Source organism: Diplotaxodon limnothrissa, linkage group LG3, assembly GCF_057381915.1.
Source record: "Diplotaxodon limnothrissa isolate DT_005_m linkage group LG3, D_limnothrissa_male_GT1.1, whole genome shotgun sequence".
NCBI lineage: Eukaryota > Metazoa > Chordata > Actinopteri > Cichliformes > Cichlidae > Diplotaxodon > Diplotaxodon limnothrissa.
In genome coordinates this window covers 46943832-46968868 of record NC_140598.1, presented here as the reverse complement: position 1 = coordinate 46968868, position 25037 = coordinate 46943832, and the positions used below count along the sequence as shown (strand labels likewise).

Genomic DNA, 25037 nt, shown 5'->3' with positions numbered 1-25037 from the left:
TAATCACATTTCATTGCACAGGAAAATTTTCCCCAAAGCCAATAAAATGTCTTTTTATTGGAAATGGTTTTAGTGGGCGACAGAATCAAATAATGGACATGGACATGAATATTGTAAACTCAAGCTCTTTTAATTTATGGGGAAAAAAAACAAACATTTAAAGTGCATTTCGATTCAAAACAGAGAAACACAAATAATATCCCTGGCCAAACCTGGGCAGACTAAAAAATAAAGTGCTATTTTCTTTGAGTACATTTTCAAAATGGTATTGTCTTTAAATAATAATAAATTTCAACATAAAGTGCAGTTTTTCTTCTTAAAAAAATAAGGCATAAACATAAAAGGTTATTAGACCAGCTTCACCTTTAAAACTCTGACTTCTATTAAAAAAAAACAAAAAACAGAGTAAATCTGAGTAACCTTAGCCAACGTTATTTTTACATGAGGCTAAAACAGTGTGATCGTCCAACATTTTAGTGCAAAAAATGGACTCCATGCCATCTCTTTCAGCCAGTTACTTTGACAAACTATCCTGTCCAAATTTTCAGAGCTCAGCAGCTCTCTTTTTTGTTGCTATGTGACCTTCAAGTGAAAACAGTCTCTCACATGGGACAGAAGTGGTAGGACTAATCAAATACTTGTGGGCCAGGACAGACAGCTGTGGGTGGGTCCCTGCTTGACTGGACCAGCATGCAGTGGCAGACTGTCTCGCTGATGGTGGATTCCGCTCTGTAGAAACTCAGGGCCCTGTTACACAGTGCTTGCTTATCTGAATCAGAGTCTAAAGACAATGAAGAGAGGAGGAGGCTCTTTGTCTTTGCTGGCTCCTTTGTGGTGGCATCTTTACACTGTTCCTGCAGCAGGGCCTCAAGGCTGGGCCAAACCTCTTTTTGCACTCCCCTTGCAAAACACTTTAAATCCTTAAAGCGTGGGTCAAGCACAGTAGCTATTTGAGCCACTGATGGTTGAGTGTAGCTACATGTTGGGATGGGACTCCGAGAAAACGACTGAAAACCATAGTGTGGATGCGGGTCCACACTACTACACTCAGGTGTAAATTTTGGATTTGCTTTAATAGTTCTCAGTGGAAATAGTTTATGGAAGAGTCATACAGTGTTTCTTTTTTGCCTGTCCCGTTTGGATCTTTAGCCATCAGAATTGTTGTCTGAAGGCCAAAAAAGATGCCTAGCGGATTTACTTTACCAAGTGGATCATCATGGCCTTGCCATATTGGTCCATTTGATTGATCTTTGTTATAATTATGTATTTTATTTTATTTTCAGTTGTTACAGATGGGACAGACATGACTGGGGGATAGGATAGGGAGAAAGAAAGGATGAAAGAAAGAGAGGGAGAGAAAGACAAAATAGAGGGGAGAGAGAAAAAAAGAAAAGCAAACAAACAAACAAAAAAGAAAAAAACAACACCTGGATCACCTGTCGAGAGAAGAAAAAAAAACAGAAGAGAAAACAAACAAAAAAGAGCAACATAATAAATACAACACCATCACAATAAACTAGCTAACAGTAGATAACAGTAGATACTAAATATTAAACGCTATTGTGCAGCACACAAGACTGACAGCGCACAATGTGCTTTGAGGCAGCAGCCAAGAAAGATGTATTTTGTGTCTGTGAACACCCGTGTGTACACCTGTGTGCACAACTGTGTGGATCAGCACACTTGTATTCAAAAGGTTTCTCCATGCAACGATGTGGGGAGCCATAGCCCCGTCCCCCATGAAGCAGGTATGGAGGAGATCCAGGCCCCAGACATCCAGAGGGCCCAGAGTATGAGGACCCAAGGAGGACCACCAAAGGGACAACCGTGCCACCCTCCTGGGAAGGGCTGAGGAGAGCCCCATATGAGGGGTCACCCAGCAGCCATGGAGCACAGGTCAGAGGGGGTTGCAGTGACGTGCCCGCGGGCTCTGCTGGCAGCTGACTGTGCCAGAGAGGACCGACCCCCAGGCCCAGAGGCCTGAGGGCGCCCCACGCCAGAGAAGAGGCCCAGCTGGACCACAGGCGCCAGGTCCCACCAAGCGGCTACCAGGAGTGAGCCGGTACATACATGAGTGCCCAGCCCCAGACACCAAGAACCACCAACGCACCCACGTCTGAGGGCATCAGCCACTGGCAGGGAGTGTGGTGAGGGGACATAGGACTCCATACATACTGAGATGTTCCCAGAGAGGTGGAGTCTAAGACCCAACCTGACATATAGACACAGACGTACAGGCACTCACAGACACAAGCATGCTCTCAATTTTTACAGCCCTATTAAAAAAATATCAGTCTGTACATGCTTCAGATAGCTTTTCTTCAAATTCTTTAATTCTCACTCTCTTTTGCAACTTTGTACTTTTGTGTTACTCGCAGCAACAACTCCACCTCATTGTTCGTCCATTTAAAAACTCGGTGCTTTTCCACGAGCCAGAGAGTAAATAAACGGCAGACAGAACTGAATCGAATTGAATCGTTTTGTGTTTCACGCCAGCGCAGGACTGGAACGTAAGCGTTTTCGGCCGATTCAATGTGGACACACAACTCTGTGAAAACGACTGAAAACAATAGTGTGGACGCGGAGCATTTTCAGATGAAAACACCGTTTTCAAATCTATCCGGGCTGGTGTGGACGTAGCCTTAAATTTCACCATGTAGTTTGAGTCATCATTGCAGACCTCCATGGTGTGATGCAGGTGTCAGAAAGCACCTGAACATGAGACACATGTCTCACCTCCAAGAAGCTCAGTCACAAACCTGTAGTAGACAGTTCAAGAAAGGAATTATTAATGTTGGAGTCAAATTGTTAAATGTTGTCATTGTGTTACTTAAATTTGTAAGTCTTAGTTCAAGCAGCATGATCAAAGACATTCCTTTGTCTCTGACCACCTCTCCAACCAGTTTGTTGGTGGGGGAGGCTGTAGTGTTTTATTATAAGGACATCTATGTGAGGGTTCTGTTTTCTTGCTTAGTGAACTTCCTGCCTTTATGACCCTTTTGGTAAGCAGGTGGTCACACAAACGCACCCCCAAACACAAGCATACACACTCACACACTCACACACACACACACACACACACACACACACACACACACACACACACACACACACACACACACACACACACACACACACACACACGTGTGTATATGAAATATATACAAAAATATGTGCATCAGGAAACCAAGCAAGAAACACAAATATAGCATTCATACGGTGGCTCTGTTTGCAGCTTTGCACTGCTCTCCAAACATCAGACTTACAATGTTTTGTATGTGTTCAGCTCGAACAGGTGTAAATTTTGGATTTGCTTTAATAGTTCTGAGTGGAAACAGTTTATAAAAGAGTCAAACAGAGTTTTATTTAAATTTCAGTTTAAAAAAACAAAAAACAAAACATTACTCACATTTCCCAGGAACCAGCCCACTGTGTTGTCACTGACACAGCTTACATCACCATGAAAACAGCAGCACGTATAATCTGAGAGAGAGGGCAGGACTTCCTCTTGCTTCATGCCCACTTCTGGTTAAGGACACTATTTCTGATTTGCATTAGTGTAATGAAATACTTTAAATGAGTCAATCTCAGCTTTGTCAGTTAAGAAAACCTTAATATTGTATGAATCTGTTTTCTTGGTTGTTTATAAAGTTCTGTGTCTCAGGTGGGCTGGAGCCTATCCCAGCTGATGAGAGGTGAGATACACCCTGGACAGATAACTGTATTTGTTCATGGAAATGTATTAATTTGATATTTGAAGCAATTTAATGATTTTGTGCAGCAGCCTTTAGTGCAACATTAGCATTTTGTGTCTTTTTATGTATGTTTCTGTATGATGATGCTTCGATGCTGTGATTTGATGCTTCTAATGGTTTATGACAAACAGTATTCGGTGTGTGTGGTGTGTGAAGGTGCAGCCAGAGCTGTGTTCTTGTTGTGCTTTTGGCACGTAAGATAACCTAAAAACTTCACATTTAAAAGTTGTAATAATATTGTGATCTTATTTTGCCTTTTTAGCTGCTCAGTCACACTGATATTTGTATAATAAATCTTACTGCATGTCTGTTTTTTTCAGTTTAGTTTTTGTATTACAGGCCTTTTCATAAAGAAAGTACCTGATGTTTCTGCAGCAGCAGAGAGTATAAAGATGTCACAGCATGCTGTGGTCAGATCTTGTTAAGTTGCTATTTCAGTGTAAAAGGAAGGAAGCTGAGAGAAGAAGTTAAAAAAAACCCTCTTTGTTTCCTTCACAGCTCTTTGGTATCTGCTGTGCTGCTGCTTCACTCTCTCTCTCTTTACAGAAAGTTGTAGAAGTTTTCAGACGTGTCACTGCTGGATGTGAGGATGGGAGCCACTTTGCTCTGTGAGCTGGGCCTATTCTGTGAGTGCATCACTGACTCCTATTGTTTGATTCATACTGATCCATAAACACGTTTAGTAAGAAGAACAGAGCATCAGTCATCACTATTTCAGGTCATGTGATCAGAAGACTCATGTTTTGTTATCAACATGTTTTTGATGGTTCATTCTAATCTGAGTCTGTATGTGGAGCTGCTTTAGCTTATCCAAGAAAGATCTGTTGTCATGGTTTGCTGTGTGGCAGGCAGGATGTTTGACTCGTAAACAGAGGAGTAAACTCAAAATGGCAGATTTAACGCTGGAAAACTTCTCATCCAAATACAAAGCAAAACTAAAAAGTCAAACACTAGAAAATAAACGAGGAACTGAAAACTAGGAATTGACCTGGAACACGGAGGAAAGAAACACACAGCATTATGAATGTGCGACATGACAAATGACAGGACTTAAACACACAGGCAGGACAACGAGAGGATGGGGAACAGGTGGCAACACAGCCGGGACAAACCAGACCTAACGAGAAAAGGGAAGCAAAACTGGAAACACTGCACACAGGGCAGGACTATCAAAATAAAACAGGAAACACACGACAGGCACAGAGGCACGATGTTGACACTGAGAACACAGAGCACAGGCACAGGAGTGACAAACTGCGACATGAGACACGACTGACTGGGGAAATAAACAAGAAGACAGAACGGAACCTACACTAAACATGAGGGGCACAGGAACAAAACCCAAGAACTAGAAATCACAAAACAAACAACAACTAAAGCTAGAAATACAGATCCACAAACAATAAGACTAGTAATAATAAACCAGGGGTAGGTACCTGGTTGCCTTTGGTTGCGTTTAGTTTAGTTATGTTTCACTTAGGTCTTCTGTGTTAGTCTGTCATGTTTCCTGTCTTCTGGTTCATGTTGTCAAACTTGTGTTGTCATGTCTGCTTTCCACTCTGTTTCCTGTTTTATGATGATTGACAACCTACACAGACATATTTGAGTGTCGCTACTTTGATAATGTCTGAAGTTTCTGTCTTTATTTTAGTGCTCTGTACGCTTCTCTGCACTGGACACGCTCAAGGTGACAAAACACTTTCCACTTTTTCTGTTTTTAATTTATCTTACTTCTGTTTACGTACTACTGTTTCAGTCTTAAGAACTTTACATTTTTTTCTTTTTATTTATTTATTTATATATCTATCACTATCTTTATAATTTTGTGAATATAAACAAAGGTTGTGCCTTCAATAGTACATGAAGTGTTTCAGATTGTAAACTTTGTGGTTGTGTTGGATTCTAGATGCTGTGTTAACTATTGAACCCAAATCGTCCAGTTTTTTCATCGGAGAGTTTGTTACCTTCAAATGTGACATGAATGAAGGAGAAGACACTGACTGGTATTACGAAATCAACAAGGATGGTCAAGAATTTTTCTCCTACAGGACGAACAAAGATTTCAAATTAGAAATTACATCTACACGTGACAGTGGTGAATATCAGTGCATTGGTGACAGGAAGAGCTCACGTGATAAAAAGATCAGTAATACTGTCTCTATAACTGTATTAGGTAAGTCTTCAGTGACCGACAGCATAAATGTATGATCCCTGTTCAAATACTCAACTGAACAACATTTAATTAAATTTGTCATTGGAACTTGAACTTTAACCAGGACCAGTGTAAAGTCAGTGCGTCAATACTCACAAGTTGTCATTAACAAAATTAACAAATTGAGTTTTAACAACAGAGTCAATCGTGGATGAAATTAAATTTAACTACATTTCTAAAGGAAAAGAAGAAACATGAAAAGCTTCATGAAGTTTAAAGTGATGATGTTTCTGTTATCTAAACCAACTAATCAGCATTAGTTTACATTCAGGGCCATAGAATGGACAAACATTTAGACCGTGGTTATTTAGAGATCAGCAAATATTAATGTAAATATAAACTGTATTTTTTTTTAATGTTCTTATGTTGTTATAATGAATCCCATACTTATTTTGCTTCCTCTTTCATAACATCAGATAAACCCAGGGCCACACTGACAGCAGGAACAACAATCATACCAGTAGGGGGCAGTGTGACACTGACCTGCTCTGTGCAGAGCTCTGATGGATGGAAATATGAGTGGGTCAGACGAACACAAAGAACCTCTGAAGTTCAAATCAGAGATCAACAAAACAGAGATATCAGAGTATCTCAAGGAGGAATCTACAGCTGCAGAGGAACAAGAGGAAACCCAGTTTACTACACTGATAGAAGTGATGATGTCACCATTGAGATAACCTGTGAGTTCAGAATCAGAATCAGAATCAGTCATTTAGTTTGAAATATACATTCACTCATGATTATCAAACATACAATGTGAAGTTTTCTGTGTTGATTTCATGTTTCTGTTTGTATCTCAACTGTTAATATGTGTGAACAGTTTCCAATAAAGTTGTTGTAAAACAACAACCCAACTGGCCTCAGATATTCAGAGGTGAGAGGATCACTCTGACATGTGAGGTGCAGGAAGGAGGTGAAACCACTGAGTGGTGGTATGAATGGAGAGGACCCAGCACACCCACACAGTGGACACACAATAATGATGTGACATTCAGAGTTTCTGAGTCCAGCAGTGGAGACTACATGTGTAAGAGTCGACGCAGAGATGACTCATATTCTTCAACAGAGTGGAGTGAAGCCTTCACATTGTCAGCATCAAGTAAGTCATGTTTGTTGTGTGATCTCCATTTGACAAATGTCATAATGGTCAGCACAGGATGAATTCAATGGTCTATAAAGCATGTTACATTGTTAGTCAGACAAAGAGCTGCAGCTGATAGTAGCCTCATTGTAGACAGTTTGTCACCACTTTGTGTCATGAACTTTCAGCTGGTATAGAGACGCCAATGCTGACCTGCTGCTCCATCACCTGAGGACAATAATGATATAAAGATACAGGATAAGAAGTACAGCATTTTTCAAACTTGCTCAACAAATAACTACAAATCTCCAAATGTTATTAAACAAAAACAAAATCATCTTGGCTTAATATCTTATGCAAATAATGTGATCTGTTAAAATAAATGACAGTATTAAATAAATAAATAGTTCAGTCCACTGTGTAATTCACTGTGCCTAACACAAACAGCAGGGTGGCATGCTGCTTTGCACTGGTTTCAAATCCACTGTCTGTCTGAGGTCTTTCAGTGTGGAGTTTGAATGTTCTCTCCATGTCTCTGTGGATTTTCTCCAGATTCTCCATCTTCTTCCCACAGTCCACAGAGTTAGTTGGGTTAGGGAAATTGGTGAATCTAAATTGCTTGTAGGTGTGAATGTCTCAGCCCGGTAACAGATGAGCGACCTGTCCCGAGGAGCTTCCCGTTAGCTGTGATATGGTCCAATACCTTGTGACCCTAAATTGTTGAAGCAGAATATATTAATGAGTTTGATTAAAAATAAATGCAATGATCAAGAATCAGATTTGACATTTTAGTCAAAATATTCAGGGTTGGAGCCACAACCCAAAAAGACATCAGTGCAAAGCAGGAAATGGAGGAAAATTGAAGGAGGGAAGTTAAAATAATGTTACTGTTGCTATGCTTACCATCCTCACCAACACTAGAAAGCTCCAGCAGGAGGCTAGAATATTGAGATCATTCCCTTTAAACCCACTCCCAGGCCTTAAAGAGGTGTGTGTGTGTGTGTGTGTGTGTGTGTGTGTGTGTGTGCGTGCGTGTGAATGTGCCTGTGCACTCATTCTGCAAAACATAAAAAATAACATTAAAAATGATGTAGATGTAGGAATTATTTATTTTATGTATAAGTCATTATTTACAGAGTGTAATATTTGTGTTTCTTTTTGTCTGCTTGTTTTTGTGACTAAAATAAGCAATCTGGTGTTGTCATTGTTCAGCTGGATTATTGTGGGATCTGGCATCTCTGAAAGAGGAAAAGTATCTTGATGACATCTATCAAAACTTCAAATGGCCTGCAGCATTTATTTCGAATGAACTTTATATATTTTTCTGATGTAAAACAATCATTTTAAAACCACACCTTAGCGGCATCAGCTCATCACACCTCCACTGCATTTAAGGCTTGACTGGCTCCTGAGTTTGTTGTTGTTGTGTGTGTGGCTGGCAGCTGACAAGCTGCAGCTGAGAGCTGAAGGAGCAGCAACCGAAATAAAGTGTTGAAAAATGTTGAAATGTGGTCGGGTCTGTTGTGCGTCTGTTACAGTTTGGAAAGTCACAAGTAACGCAAACTCCACGAAATAACAAATAATCAAATCATATGAAAATGCTTAACGAGGGTCACAAAATGTTACAAAGTCTCTTAATTAAAGTTTTACTATTTCTAATTCCTCTTTGCAGCTATAATGTGTATTTCCTCCTGTGTGGTCTGACATCTGAACCTCAGATTATAAGAAGTCTTCTTGTGAATCTGTTGTTGTGGTGCGAGTAATTTATAAATAAAATGCATTCACTGAAAGGATAAAAGGCATTCTGGGTGTGTAAGAGTGGAGGAAAGTGAATTACATCAGTATAAACACAGCCTGGACCCTTTTACCATCCTGTGGTTATCAAAAAGAAGGATGTACTCATACCATGGCAGTTTGGTCTTATTGCTTCTTACGTGTTGTTGGAAATCTAAATAGAGGTATAGTGATGTTGAATTCTGACAACATCAGGGCAGTGCAATCCTAACCTGTTTGTGTGGTATATTATATTTATTCTTTCTATCTTTGTCTAAACTCAACAGATCAACCAAAGGCTCAAATAACTTCTGATATGAGAGACGTTCCAGTAGGGGGCAATATGACCCTGAAATGTTCAGTGAACCCATTATCATGTGAATGGAGATACTACTGGTACAGAGATGAGAACTTGTCTAAACCTCTGACCACACAAGATGCAGTTTTCCACTCAAATGGACAAATCAGAGTCTCACAGGAAGGACTCTACAGGTGCAGAGGAGGAAGAGGAAACCCAGTTTACTACACAGAGTACAGTGATCCCTTTAAAAATGGTAAGTTTTTTTTTCAGCAGTAACGTTTCTATTAATACAAACTGTGAAAAAAAGTTTTATTTTCTCCTTTTTGTGCCTGTATTATTGATATCTGAACACAGTTGGCATCAGATGGGCAGAGCAGAGAAAATAATAATCAGATGTGAGATCCACAGAGACGACACTCAGTGGGAATATGAACAGAGGTCTACCAAACTTTGAAGGAAAAAACTATGTATGGAAGTTAAAACTGTTTATGTTTGTTTTGTTTATTTGTTTGTTTAACTCTGACTGAAACTTGCAAAGGCAGAATGAAATGTGCACAGCAGTCTTCAACAGACTGAAGTGCTACCACTTTCTTAATACGTTTTATAAAATTAAACAATTTTTCAAACTCCCTCTTCTTCCCTCATCCGGATTCTCTCCGGATTTTCCAGCTTCTTCTCACAGTCCACAGAGTTGGAAACTGCAGGCAGCGTAACATTTTCAGTCAGACAAAGAGCTTCATGTGATCGTAGCTTTCTCACCACTTTGTGTTTGAACTTTCAGCTGGTGTATGTAGCGCAGTACTCATATGCTGCTTTCTCACCTGAGTACAATCATGAAAAAAATAAACAAAAAAAGTACTCATTTGTCATTTTAAACCCCTGTAACTAAACAAAAAAATTGATTTCTCTAAAAAAAGAATAGAACTCATCCTACCTGACTTCATCAGATTAATACAAAAATGCAATGATGAAGAAAAACATCAGAAATAATGTTACTGTGTACGCACGCCCAGTCACCTGCGATAAGACCTGTGATAAGACACCCTAAAGAGCGGCCAGTATATTAAGGACCGACAGACAGATTTGGTCTGATATTTGATTATAAATCCTGGTCCCCACGAGTTTGAAGGCATTTTTGAGACTCAAAATGTGGTTTTAATGTCAGGGTTACAATTAGGTTATGGTTAGGTTTAGGGTTGGAGTCAGTGTTAGGCTTTTGTTTTTGATGGTTAGGGTTAGGTAGGGAAACCATTATGTCAATGAGATGCCTGCACAAGGATATAAATACACACACATGTGTATGCGTGTGTTATATTGATGATGTGATTTGTGAAATTTTGATATAGTCTGTATGTTTTGGAGCAGATTAAGAAATTAGTCAGAAGTTAGAAATAACATATTTGAAGTTGCTGCTATTTCAAATGTCCCTGTGCAGCTATAATGTGCATCTCCTCCTGTGAGGTCTGGCCTCTGAACCTTACACTAATGAGATGTCTTGTGTTTCCTGGTAAATCGGTTGTAATGAAGAGTTGCTCTGAGGGAAGCATCATGCAGAGTACAGAAAAAGATTGATTTATAAATGTAAAGAAGAGTAGTGGTCAAATGGATTCAGAAAAAATAAAGTCTATCATGTGCACACTGTAACATGTTTTTTTATGGGGGAAAATGTGTTTCTAACAGATAAACCCCATCAGTCAGAAAGACAGACACGAAGACAACGCAGAGATGAGACTAAGGCTACGTCCACACGTACTTTTGAAAACGGAGATTTTCCGTTTTCTTTTTAAAAAAATAATCCCGTCCACACGTAAACGCAGAAATGAAGGAAAACGCTGTTAGGAACATACCAAAGCAACAGGTGGCGATATATGCCTAACCGTGCAGAAATGTTGGCCAATCAGAAGTCTAGAAGCCTCGGTGGGAAATAGTAAACAAGGATGGGGCATAGAAGCAGAACCGAGTCATATGTGTGGAGGGACAGTAACTGTGTGTGTATATGTAAGCATTTAAACACTGCAGAGAGTACAATTAACAGTATTGTAGAAATTCATTTCACCGAAACAATAACGTGGCGCAAAGTGTGACGTCAAAAAAGGCGCACACCTTTGACGCTGCGTTTTCTCCGTGTTTTCTGTTTTTTCCGTTTTTCTCGTCCACACGTAAATGCAAAAACAGAGTTTTCAAAAATATCCACCCTGGCCAGAGTTTTTAAAAATCTCAGTTTTCAGTGACCGAAAACGCCGTTTACGTGTGGACGAAAGGCGCAAACGCATAGAAAATCTGCGTTTTCAAAAATACCCGGGTACGTGTGGACGTAGCCTAAAGGTACAGAGTGAAAAACATGAGGGAGAACTAACTAAATATAAACCATAAAGTGATGAACAACTAAAGCTGAAAAGTTTAGGCATGAATACAAGAATACAAATGAATATATAAACAAAAACAACAAAGCAAGAAAATAAACCATAAAGAAGCCATATGAAGTATCAGACCTGAAATACGTGCAAAATATAGAAAAGTGACACTGGGGACGTAAAATAATACAAAACTACTAAAAACAGAGAACACAACACAAACTTAAATCACTTTACAAACCTAAAAGGAATCATGATTGTTATTTACAGCAAGTGGTCCCACTTTTAAATGTTGTCAAGTGTGGCACATGTATTGAAGAGGTTATATAATATTATTATATATCTTTAAATGAAAGTTACTTTTAAGACTTGTTTTGCACTTCATTTTGTTGTTGTTGTTAAGGTTCTTTCTATCCCTACTAGTGTTACCAGAGGATCTGACTCAACTGAGTTCAGTTTAATAAAGTTAACAGTTCATTCTTCTTATTTGCAAAGCTGTGTCCAGTTCTTCATTTCTTCTTCTGATGATCACTGGACTCATTCCTGGAATCATATTTATTTTGCTCCTGTTCCTGTTCCTGTACAAAAAGGTCTACAAAAAGAAAGGTGAGACTTTTACATATTTTACTCTTTAAAATATTTAAATATGGAGATGCAACATTCCAAAACTGAAAACTGTTCACAATATTATATAAAACATAATAAACTATGTGAACGTTAGTGTCTTATTTTGAATTTTTAATAAAGGTTCTGCCGATGACCAGAGGGTGAGTCAGGATGAAAATCAACAACAAGTCTACTCCTCTCTCCGTCATGGTTAGTTTTCTTTTTACCTAGTTTAAAATATCCTGATGCTTTTCTCTTCTGCAGCTTTAACACTGTTGAATTAAAGAAAACTAAGACAATAATGAAATTTAATCATGTACAGCATTTACAAGTAATAATACGCTTTCTAATTTCACTGTATGTTTGTGCTTACACTGACATTAAAACTTATCTTATCTCATCTCGTCTTAGTATAAATGTTATTGACAAGAATACTTGTGTTTACATTATGTGGTGACTCATTTTCTCTGACTTGTAGGTGATCGTTCTGTCTATGAAACAATCAGAGGCTCTGGAAAAACTCAAAATGGTACAGTATCAACTTTAATATATAGTTTGTGGAAGCTATGTGATTATAAAATAACAGTGATTATTACTAAAAACAACACTAACATTATTATTTTAGTTTGACCAGAGGTTTTTTACACCTATAATAATAATGAACTGCAGAGCTGTTTCATACTGAGAGTATATTTGAATATATTTTACAGAAGTTCAGTGTTGTTCATGAATCCACTGGAAGAGAGCATTCATCTAATGTGCTCATTTAAAGCAGAATGTATCTGGAATTGTGAATTTATTAATTTATCTGTGCTTTACCGCCCTTGCTCTATATGAAGCTGGGTGACCTGTGTGCTGTAGGTCCAGTGGCTCCTTCTTGTGGAAAGTCAGCGATTCTTTCTATCGAAAGTGGGTGAGCTATAAGCATCTCCTTTCCTATAACTCAGTGGTTCCCAAACTTTTTTTTCTAGACCCCCTTTTGTTTTACAAGAAAATCTTCGTTGTCCAAGTGAAGCCAAAGACAAGATATGCTTCATCATATTTTCTATGGCTTGGAAAGAAGTTGGGTTGGAAGCATATTTGGCAATGCTTCAACCTCTGCTTTGCGTTTGTGTGGGAGCCCCGTCAAAAAACCTGTCCATTATGCCCCCCTGCAATGCCCTCCCACTTTGGGAACCACAGTCATAACTGAAGACTAATTCTCATTCTCAACCATCAGAGCTTTGTCAGGTCCCATTCCCACATATTTCCCACCATTCACAGACCATCAAATGATGGGTACAAATATACATTAACGTTTCCTAGTAAAGTGTTTAGGTTTAACATTTAACTAAACATCTGAAATATGTTTTAAAAATGATTCTCTGATTTTTTGTTTTTATATTATATTTTTTAATTCTCACTGAAAAAATGGAAATATCAGTAGGAATATTTTGATAATGTAAACATTAAATCATCATTTTAAGTGAGGCAACTTTCTTAAAGGTTCATTGATTACATTATCTGTGTCAGTGTTTTCATTTTAAATGGTTGTGATTTTCTCCTTAACATTGTACAATAAGTTGGTTAGAAATCATATTAAATACCATAATATAGACTTAATATTGTCTTTTTTTCCCATTAAGTATTCGTGTTCTTTACAATCGAATATTTTTTTTATTAAAGCTTTTTTATAACATTTCATGTAACACGAAAAAGTTTAAAAAGTGTTATATGTAATATTTGTAGTGTGTGAAAATGTGGCTTTAAATTCTTTGTTGGCTTTTGTTTCTTTGTTACAGTAGATATAATGAGAATATTTTTACACATTAGATCTTCTACATTATCCCCAAAGTAATGAAGAATACATACAGTATTCACAAATAGTGTATGGATTTGAATGTATCGTGTATTTCATGTCTATTTTTTTTCTATACAAATTTGCAATACATTTGTCTTTATGGAGCTGGAACAGCAAATACAGTGGTGATCATCTTAAATTGTTATGTGCTTTTGGCCTTTTTTTGAGGGATGAGTGTGGTTTTACAGTTTATTTTAAGTCAGTGTCAATCATGACCATACATGTGCAGCAGCAGTGAACAAAGACATGAATGCTCAATTCTCTAAGACAACTGGCAAATATACAAGAATTTCATGCATTGGCCTACAGTAGCAAAAAGGTTCAATCTGGTGGAATATAGTGAAAAAAAAAATCAAATGCTTTTCTTCAAAATGAAAAGCTGACAATACAGAATGCATTGTTTTATACTGCAGTGGCAGAGAGATTTAAATGTGGTTTCAATGGAAGCCAATAGGACATTATTCTCCATTGCACTTCACAAAACAATGACATTACAATTAAGTCAGTTTTGCTGCTGATCTTTGACATGTCCAAGACTCTAATCACCACGAGTGTCCTTCCCCTTACTAGATATTATATGCAAAATAAACATTTCAACAAACAACAAATAATTTAAATGTTTAAACTGTCATTTAAAGGCTTAAAATGTCTGAAAATTGATGGAAATATCTTATTGCTTGATCAATGAGATCAAAAGATCTCAAGTTGATTCGGTGATTTATGAAATAAAGACAAAAATACATTCTTATGTGACGATTTCATGGCAGATTTTGTGTGTGTACAGTTTTTGTCCACTAAGGTTTCGAAAGGATTTAAAATTTAAGTGTTAACAATGATAATCTGGACTCCACTCACCCGACTTTCAGCAATATGCAGACTTTAAAACATGGGACAGTACAACTCTGGGCCTTCTATGCAAACACCATGGATACACACATAGCCGGTGCCCTCCTCCCAGTAGCTAGATTAGACAAACTTGTCCTGTTAATACTCAATATACTCATGTCAAAGACTTTCTGTTCTGCTAAAAGCAGGATTTATCTGCTGCAAAACTATAAATGTAGCACTTATCTATCTGATATGACTGATCCAGGCAGTTTGAGATAAAATATCAACTGTGTTTAAGCCTCTGCTTCACTAATTTATAAAAGGCCTTCATTTAGCTCCTCAACAGAAGCTTTTTAGCTCATCTGCATCAAATGTTTGTACTGCATAAAAATAGCAAGTTGCTTTTCAAGTCCACAGATGTGCATCTCAGGGTATCTTGTGATTGTAGAATTGCTGTGAAATTTAAAATACCTAAATATAAACTGCTTTTTAAATGTGGCTTGTAGTTTTAACTTTTAACATTAAAACTAGAAAAGTGCTGCATAAATCTCACTCTGTGGTATCTCTTGTCAAATGGAGGTGTTATTTGAAGACAACATGAGCTTCTGTCTCTTTAAGGGTTTCATGAGAGTGAACAGGGGAAACACCCACTGCTAAGTGCTCTGTGTATAGTAGTTGCCGATTTAAAAATAATAGTAATAAAGAAATAGAAATAGAAATTAACAGGTGTAACTGCGGGTGAAACAACATCATACCTTAATTTTTTTCCCCATTTTCTTTCTCTTCTTCTGTAAAGTATAAAGCACAAAGTGTGAAACTTTGACACATTGGTGTGGGCACCAACCCTAACCCTATGTCACATGTTTAAAGTTTATTTGATTTCAAAACCATGACCCATGAGCCTCATGAACTCAGCCCAGCTGACATCACCATAAACACAGCAGCACTTTTAAAGTAACAGAGATACAATCTGAGAGAGGGGGAAGGACTTCCTCTTGCCTCACGCCCACTTCTGGTTAACAACACTATTTCTGTTTAGCTTGACCTTGCTCACAACATGTGGGTGAATTTATCACCAAACCACAATTTCATAGTTCAGATGTATTTTCAGTTTTATATTTACATCTCTGTTTATCAGCATCAGTTAACACTTTGTTCTTCTATCAGTCTATTTTGGCCTGTATTTGTGTAGCGCTTTACTTAATCCCTAAGGACCCCAAAGTGCTTTACACTACATTCAGTCATTCACCCATTCACACACAAGCTCGAACCAGCAACCTTCCGATTACAAGACAAACTGTCAACTCTTGAGCTACGATCGACGATATGACCACGATTTTCTTAATTGTTTACAAAGTTCTGGTTCTCAGATGGTTTGCTGACTATCAAAGCTGTTTTAGGATGAGAGGTAGAGTACAGATGAACATTTCAATAAATGTAAAAAAGTATAAACACGTCATGCGGTGGTCAGAGCTTGTTAAAGAGTGTTAGTTCTGTTGAAAAGGAAGGAAGCAGAGAGAAGAAGTAAAAAAAACAAACTCTTTGTTTCCTTCACAGCTCTTTGGTATCTGCTGTGCTGCTGCTTCACTCTCTCTCTTTGCAGAAAGTTGTAGAAGTTTTCAGACGTGTCACTGCTGGATGTGAGGATGGGAGCCACTTTGCTCTGTGAGCTGGGCCTATTCTGTGAGTACATCACTGACTCCTATTGTTTGATTCATACTGATCCATAAACATGTTTTAGTAAGAAGAACAGAGCATCAGTCATTTGTACCATTGCAGGTCATGTGATCAGAAGACTCATGTTTTGTTATCAACATGTTGTTTGATGGTTCACTCTAATCTGAGTCGGTGTGTGGAGCTGGTGTAGTTTATCTAAGAAAGATTTATTGTCATGGTTTGCTGTGTGGCAGGCAGGATGTTGGACCCAAGTGTAGGACTCGTAAACAGAGGAGTAAACTCAAAACGATAGCTTTAACGCTGGAAAACTTCTCATCCATATACAAAGCAAAACTAGAAACTCAAACACTAGAAAATAAACCAGAAACTGAAAACTAGGAATTGACTTGGAACAGGAAAGAAACACACAGCATTATGAGTGTGCGACATGACAAATGACAGAAAGAAACACAGGACTTAACCCTCTGGGGTCCTGGTATAATTGTGTGGATGCCAGAGGCATCCACACAATTAATTTGTCCCATTGAAATGAATGGGAAACTTCTACAATTCTGCTAAAACTTGCTTGTCTTTGAAACTTAACTACTTCCTCATACTTTCACCTAGAAACTCCATTCAAACTTTAAAATGTTCTCAAATTATTGGGCTATTCCTGTATGATTCAGCTTTTTCAGATCTTCTACCGTTTTAATCTTATCCCTCTTTGAGTTTTCAGTTGCAAAATTGTGATTTTTCAGAAAATACATGCGTTGCTATGGTTGCTATGCAATTAACTCCCAGTGCACACTCGTCCGTTCTGAATTTTCTCTTCATGTCTGAACAACTTCTTGCTACTCGCTCAATTTCCACTCAACTTCCACAAATTATACATCAAAACGTAGGTAGTTTTGCTGGCTTTAAGACAGTGTCACTATAATTATTGTGAGAGTTACGGGTTTTTCACAATTTGCCTCGAAGTGACACAAGGTCTAAAAACTCCCCATTCAAAGTCTATGGGGAGGTTGTGAAACTCAGAGCTGAAATACTGAAACTGAAGGCATTTTCAAATCGTCATATCTCCTTGACAAAGCGAAGTTAAGACATGAGGCTTGTGCCAATTCATCTTCAGACACTGCTGACACTCACGGTCTAAGCAGTTTTTGCAGTCATCTTACCGTTGAGCCATAAATTACATTTGTTTGAGGGGTGGAAATCTGTCCTCTCATTTTTCAGACTCCGAAAATGAAGCCGTTTCTTCTCTCGTCATATCTCCGCGACGGAGATACAAAAGAGCTATGGAAATCGCAGTCAAAGTACACCAAAGTCCGCTGATTCACCCAGTGCAAGAATTATGCTTCTATCCCACCTAGTTTTTAAGTTACACGACGTTTTGTAACTCCAAAAAACGGCGTTTTTCCACCTCTCACCGCGATCAAATTCTGACTGCTGATCACCCTCTTTTTTAAGGCGCCCCGCCCCCTTTCCAGGTGGCCCGATTGGTGATGACACGGCTCTTCAGACCAAAGGTCGTGGGTTCGATTCCACCTTGGCCCCACGTTTTTCTCATTACAAATTTATACACTATCACAGACCGGTAATTTATATTGATAATTTATTACAATTCTGCAAACTTTTATGATTTTACCAGCTTTTCTAATATGGACCTCACATTCTTGTTAACAGTCTATGGCAGAAATACATACAAGTACACAGCCTGATGAAGCAGACAGAAGCAGTACCTCTGATTGGTTCAGCATTTTCACCTCTTATCAGCACAAATCTCAGCCTCTTCTTCTGTTTTCATTAGAATTTTAAGCTTTTCCACCTTTTTTCAGTTACGTGAGAACCAGTTTGGCTCAATGAGTAGCTGAAAAATATCAGCCTCTTCTGCTGTTTTAGCAGGATTTCAGAGTTCAGCTTTTTCACTTGTTTTATGCACAAATTTCAGTTTCTTTACCTCATTTCACAACAAAGTTCTTCCTCTTCACCTCTTTTCTGCTAATTTGAGCTTCTGCTCCACAGTGCACATTTTCCCTCTCATCATATCTTTGCTTGTGACCAGAACTCATTTGGCTCAGAGGGTAGGGCAGCTGCCGTGAGACCCGGTGGCAGAGGTTCGAATCCTACCTGTGACAGTTGCTACACATGTTCCCTCCTTGCATGCGCTCTGCTTTCTTGACACTCTCCAGTGTGTCATTACACATACAGCCATCTTCAGCAAGCACTTCTGTTTCTACACCTCTTTTCAGCTCATCTTTTTGCTTCTTTACCTCTTTTCAGCAGAAATTCTTCTGATTCACCTCTTTTCTGCCAAATGTTTAGCCTTTTCACCTCTTATCAGCACAATTCTAAGCAGCTTCTGCTAATTTCACCAGAATTGTCAGTCTCTCCACCTCTTCTTTGTGAGAATGAGTTTGGTACAGTGAGGAGAGTCGTTGCCGTTAGACCAGAAGGGCCGGGTTCGAATCCTGCTCAGGGCAACCTTTTTTTTTTTGGTTTTCAACTTTTTCAGCTTTTTTCAGCGGACATCTTCAGCGTTAAGGCATCCACACAGCATTTTCGCAGGAAATGCAAATTTTTCTAGTTACAACTGTTGTTGACTACTTTTGATTTTACTTCTATATTTCACCTTTAAAAACTGTTTATCTTGCTTCGATTGGTACCATTATTTTCAGCACAACCTCAAATATCTGAAATTTGAGGGTTTGTTTTTTTCATTTTGGTATACTATATTAGCACAATTGATCTAAATCCAGACAAAAAATTCAAAATCCGAGTAGAAAAAAGTTCTATTTTTTACTGTAAAACCCACAAACATGTTTAACGAATCATTTTCATAACTTGAAATGCAAATAGAAATTGTACATTTCTAAAAATTATGCACAAGTTTTGCAAACAAAGTTCTTTAATACCATTTACCTAAAAATGCAGCCAAGGCCTCAGGCGTTTTTTATATAACCATTTAAATCTCTTTACAGAACAATCAGGTGTGCTGCATCAAATAAGAAGGCACACAAATTACTAGTGCCACTTCAAAAAATAGTTTATGTTCAGTATGAGACAGAGGAGAACACTATCTATCTATCTATCTATCTATCTATCTATCTATCTATGACAGAACTAAACATGAGGGGCACAGGAACAAAACCCAAGAACTAGAAATCACAAAACAAACAACAACTAAAGCTAGAACTACAGATCCACAAACAATAAGACTAGTAATAATAAACCAGGGGTAGGTACCTGGTTGCCTTTGGTTGCGTTTAGTTTAGTTATGTTTCACTTAGGTCTTCTGTGTTAGTCTGTCATGTTTCCTGTCTTCTGGTTCATGTTGTCAAACTTGTGTTGTCATGTCTGCTTTCCACTCTGTTTCCTGTTTTATGATGATTGACAACCTACAGAGACATATTTGAGTGTCGCTACTTTGATAATGTCTGAAGTTTCTGTCTTTATTTTAGTGCTCTGTACGCTTCTCTGCACTGGACACGCTCAAGGTGACAAAACACGTTTCACTTTTTTTGTTTTTCTTTTTCATTTATCTTACTTCTGTTTACATACTACTGTTTCAGTCTTAAGCACTTTACATTTTTCTTTTATTTATTTATTTATAATTTTGTGAATATAAAGAAAGGTTGTGCCTTCAATAGTACATGAAGTGTTTCAGATTGTTAACTGTGTGGTTGTGTTGGATTCTAGATGCTGCACTCAGAAAAATTATGGTTCTTAAATGGTTCTTCAGATGTCTTCATGGTTCTTTAAAGAACCATCATACGTCAAAGAACCTTTTTATTTTGTGGATGGTTCTTCAGCTATTACAAATGGTTCTTTAAAGAACAAAAGGTTCTTCATCCTTAGCAATCTAAGTTTGATGGTGTAAATGGCATAAATATTTATTCACTATAATGAGGCTGTGAATTATACTGTGTGTTTTCTTTGTGTGCATGTGTGTGCGAATGGGGAGGGCGGGATACCTGGCAATTACCCTTTAAGAGAAGATGGTAGGAAGCTGAATATTCAAATAAAAGTTAGAAATATTTGCAAACAGTAGACACAATACACACATTCAAATACTGTACTTTAGTTTTAAATTTTAATAAAGCATTACTATTTTCTACTCCAAGGCATTGCTTTTGAGATTATTATATATTTTTGAAAATATAGCATAATGATAATACTAGTTATTGTAAACTTTACAAACCACCCAGCAGTATGTAAAGTCAAATTATAAAATACAAGTAAATAACAATTGCAGAACAGAATGTCAGTGTAATGAACACACACTTCGTTTTGACAAAGCGCACTGCTTAGGTAAATGATCTGAGTAGTTGTTCATCACTGAGCAATTTGTTAATATGTGTTTCGAGCCAAATAAATGACAGGGAGAGAGACAGTGACGTCAGAACACGTCATACTATAACCTCCCGGGAGCGGACGGAGGGGTCCGTCGTTGGGATGCAGACAGAGTGTGCGAGCGGCGGGCCTTGACCTTTCGGGAAAAAAAACCTCACGGACGGTGACAGCGAAACGGATAACAGTCTTCAGTACCTGCTGGACTTTGAAGCTGTGGATTCTGGGACTGTTGGAAAAGGTAAAACATTTTCATTAAAACCTTATTACTGTTTTGTTTTTGTTACTCGTCATTGTAGCTTGCTGTTAATGTTGTGCTAACAGTAGCGATTAGCTAGATACGTTAGCCGTTGATGTCAGCGCAATTTAGTATCCAACTGTTTTCCTAACAAAACCACTGTTATAATTAAGTGAAGCTGCTCCCAGCTAATTTGAACCTTTGGCTTCTAAAATATGTGGTTCAATTGCGTGCTGCGTACATAACCTAATGTCAGCTAGACCGAAATTAAAATTTAATATATTGTTAAAGTCACTAAAATGGCGCCTGAAGCCTGTTGTGGCGTGAGCTCTGTCTGCTCTAGAAACTCTGAAATTCTGTAGATCTGAGCCGTACATTAAATACTCACATGAACCTGTACTTTGAATTCTGTATGAGCTGTATAAAATGCAGCTATGCATAAGAGTTTTGAATGAATAATTCGATTAGATAACTCTTTATTGTCTAATCAAATTATATAGAAATGAATAGAAATGTGACATGAGAAGGTGTGTCTTTGACTGTTCCTGCATAACTTAGTTTCGGACTAGTTGACAAGTTATGCTCCGGTCATTTGATGTTTCCAAGATAGATGTTCTTTTGTAATATAGTTAATTTTTTTTTATATTTCATTTATCCACCATCATACATACAAGCTAAGAAGAGGTCGTTATACTAACAAGAGGTATCAACGCTGGGCCAAAGTTCAGCACATGGTTAAAGTTTGTAATCCAGCCAGGGTGTAAATATCACTCAGCAGCCAGAGCTGAAGCAGGTAGCATCAACACATAAATCTACTCTACCCGGCTTAAATCACAAGAGCACCTCTGACCAAAAAGCTGTAGATTTTTCTTGTTTGCACAAATTAATCCAGATTCACATTAATTGTGTTCACAGCTCCAACAAAATGAGGAAGAGGAGGGGGAGAAACACAATTAGGTTGAATTACAATTGGATGGAAGGCGAGGACAAGGAGAAGGAAGCTTAGGATGAGGAGGAAGAGAAGCAGCAGGAGCATCTTTAGGGCTCCCTATGATGAGGTTTGTTTCATTAATATGGTCCTCTCACAAAGAAAGATGACTTGTTTTAGTTCACCTACTTCCTGTATTAAATAGTGATGTGCAAAATGTTGTGAAAAACCATGGAGCAGGTATGTATAGTGCATCTGCAGGTAAATGAACATCAAATCTCTAAGACAGACTGAAATCTGTATATTTATCACCCTTATGATAAAACCCACGTCAGCCATTGGTTTATGGACTTTGTATTTTGAAGCCTCAACATTTGCTTTCTTGCTGTTGCTATGTTGGGACCATATTAGGATGAGGGATCAGAATCTGGAGTCATGCACACTATTGTTTCATTTAGTGTGTATTCATAAGATTCGTACAGCAGATCCAAGTTGTGCCTTGAAAACAGGAAAGTCGTCTGCATAGAGGAGAACTGTAATAGCAGGCTTTTACAAAGTGAGGCTTTGTGCACTCGTTTTACTTCTGTCACCCTGTTTTGATGCAGATTTCACTTGAAATCAGGCAAGAACTGGACTTATTTTTTATGTGTTCTTGTGAATTAATTGTGTATCGCATATGTTTGATTTGACTTTCTGCAAGACAACAGTCGTCCACTGGCCAAAAAAGTTTTCCAAATACCTCCACGTGATCTAGCCTGGATTTAGAAAAGAATAGCACAAAAAATCTGCACCTCCTGCTTCAGATGAAATTTGTGTTTCTGTGTTCAGAGGCAGCGGTGAGAGGGGAGACCTCGGCTCATCCAGCTGGAGAGCCTGACCAGGAGGAGTCGAACATTAACTCAGCTCTTCCAGGGCACCCTGCAGACTCGGCTGCTGGCATCGGCGAGGGATGACGTGAACGCCAAACAGGAGTCCATCACAGGTCAACTGCAGGTATGCGAGTCAGACCTTCTGAGGAGGGTTTCACTTCTCTCTCTTCTTTATAATTGACTCTTTTCTCTCTCTTTCAGCTCCTTGTCTCAGAGTGGGAGGGGTTTGAAGCACAAAGGGAGGAACTTGTCGTTTGGTTGGCTGATATGGATGTCTGCCTGAGTGAGGTTGACCAGCTGACAGGAAACACCAGTGAAAAACTGAAACAACTGCAGGTGTGGGCTTGTTTTGATATGACATATATTTGATATGATACATACGTCAGAGACATTATCCTAAACTGGACTAACAAAGGACCATGAGTACAACATGAAATGTACATTACATAGCGTAAGGCTGAAGTTCATTGATCATTTTAATCATAAACTTGTTGAAATATTTTTACTGAACATGCAAACATCTGCTGATGAAAATGTGTTGATTTATTGGTCTGTTATGAAGCTATTGCTATTTCTAATGTGTTTTATCACTTTCTGATGTTTTATTAATTAAACAATACATGTATTATTTGTTGTGTTATCTGTAGCTATAGTATTTATATATATTTATTTATAGTATAGCAAATATATTTAATTATTACTGTTTAAAACACTAATATGTGACATGTATTAATAGTGATGTTGTGCTGAGGGTTAAAATGCCTTTTTGTCTTTTGGTAACTACAAAATGACAATAAACCATTAATATATGTCTATGCTGTGCTCGTATTTATTTTACCCTACTCAAATTCAATTTATGATGCATTTTATTTTGAAAGATTTAAAATGGTTTTTTTAAAGAACCACTCAAAAAAGGTTCTTTAAAATGGTTCTTTTAAAGAACCATTTGAAGGACCTTTTTAAAAAGGTTCTTTGAAAAACCATTAAAGGTGCCCCAAAGAACCATTTCTTGATGGTTCTTTGGGGCACCTTTAAAGGTTCTTCAATGAACCACTGAAAGAAATGGTTCTTCAAAGAACCATTGTTTGAAAGGTTCTTTGTGGCACCAAAAAAGGTTCTTCTATGGCATCAGTCTAAAGAACCACTTTTGGTTCCAGTTGGCACCTTTATTTTTCTGAGTGTGTGCTAACTATTGAACCCAAATTGTCCAGTTTTTTCACCGGAGAGTTTGTTACATTCAAATGTGACATGAAAGAAGGAAAAGACACTGACTGGTTTTACAAAATCAACAGGGATGGTCAAGAAGTTTTCTCCTACAGGCCAAACAAAGACTCCAAATTAGAAATTACATCTACACGTGACAGTGGTGAATATCAGTGCATTGGTGACAGGATGAGCTCACATGATAAAAAGATCAGTAATACTGTCTCTATAACTGTATTAGGTAAGTCTTAGGTGACCGACAGCATAAATGTATGATCCCTGTTCAAATACTCAACTGAACAACATTTAATTAAATTATTCATTGAAACTTGAACTTTAACCAGGACCAGTGTAAAGTCAGTGCGTCAATACTCACAAGTTGTCATTAACAAAATTAACAAATTGAGTTTTAACAACAGAGTCAATCGTGGATGAAATTAAATTTAATTACATTTCTAAAGGAAAAGAAGAAACATGAAAAGCTTCATGAAGTTTAAAGTGATGATGTTTCTGTTATCTAAACCAACTAACCAGCATTAGTTTACATTCAGGACTATAGAATGGACAAACATTTAGACCGTGGTTCTTTAGAGATCAGAAAATATTAATGTAAATATAAACTGTGTTTTTTTTAATGTTCTTAATGATGTTATAATGAAAAACACATTTTTTCATATCATATCCTCTTTCATAACATCAGATAAACCCAGGGCCACACTGACAGCAGGAACAACAATCATACCAGTAGGGGGCAGTGTGACACTGACCTGCTCTGTGCAGAGCTCTGATGGATGGAAATATGAGTGGTTCACACAAACCCAAAGAACCTCTGAAGGTCAAATCAGAGATCAACAAAACAGAGATATCAGAGTATCTCAAGGAGGAATCTACAGCTGCAGAGGAACAAGAGGAAACCCAGTTTACTACACTGATATAAGTGATGATGTCACCATTGAGAAAACCTGTGAGTTCAGTAATTTAGTTTGAAATATACATTCACTCATGATTATCAAACATACAATGTGAAGTTTTCTGTGTTGATTTCA

General features: G+C 37.9%; 2 protein-coding genes across 2 annotated transcripts in view; both read left to right on the top strand.

Moving 5' to 3' along the window:
- Window positions 1-4326: 4326 nt before the first annotated feature.
- Window positions 4327-12999, top strand: LOC146636208 (Fc receptor-like protein 5). The gene is made up of 9 exons (XM_085350291.1): window positions 4327-4381; window positions 5407-5442; window positions 5662-5928; window positions 6384-6647; window positions 6788-7066; window positions 7237-7239; window positions 9109-9375; window positions 12561-12611; window positions 12944-12999. Exons 1-9 carry the CDS (start codon window positions 4345-4347, stop codon window positions 12997-12999), a joined length of 1260 nt encoding a protein of 419 aa, XP_085206417.1. The 5' UTR covers window positions 4327-4344.
- Window positions 13000-16378: 3379 nt separating this feature from the next.
- LOC146636205 (Fc receptor-like protein 5) overlaps window positions 16379-25037 on the top strand; it is a 64538-nt gene continuing 55879 nt past the window's right edge. The window contains exons 1-5 of the mRNA XM_085349480.1: window positions 16379-16433; window positions 19865-19900; window positions 20146-20147; window positions 23968-24232; window positions 24692-24949. Coding sequence (XP_085205606.1) covers window positions 16397-16433; window positions 19865-19900; window positions 20146-20147; window positions 23968-24232; window positions 24692-24949 — 598 coding nt within the window. The 5' untranslated portion in view covers window positions 16379-16396. The remainder of the gene's footprint in view (window positions 16434-19864; window positions 19901-20145; window positions 20148-23967; window positions 24233-24691; window positions 24950-25037) is intronic.

What these genes read in the sequence shown, in the direction of transcription:
- LOC146636208 (XM_085350291.1), top strand. Translation starts at nt 4,345, where the DNA reads ATGGGAGCCACTTTGCTCTGTGAGCTGGGCCTATTCT. An exon ending in CTGTGAGCTGGGCCTATTCT is followed by an intron (nt 4,382 to 5,406) that starts GTGAGTGCATCA and finishes TCTTTATTTTAG; the next exon opens with TGCTCTGTACGCTTCTCTGC. An exon ending in TGTCTCTATAACTGTATTAG is followed by an intron (nt 5,929 to 6,383) that starts GTAAGTCTTCAG and finishes TCATAACATCAG; the next exon opens with ATAAACCCAGGGCCACACTG.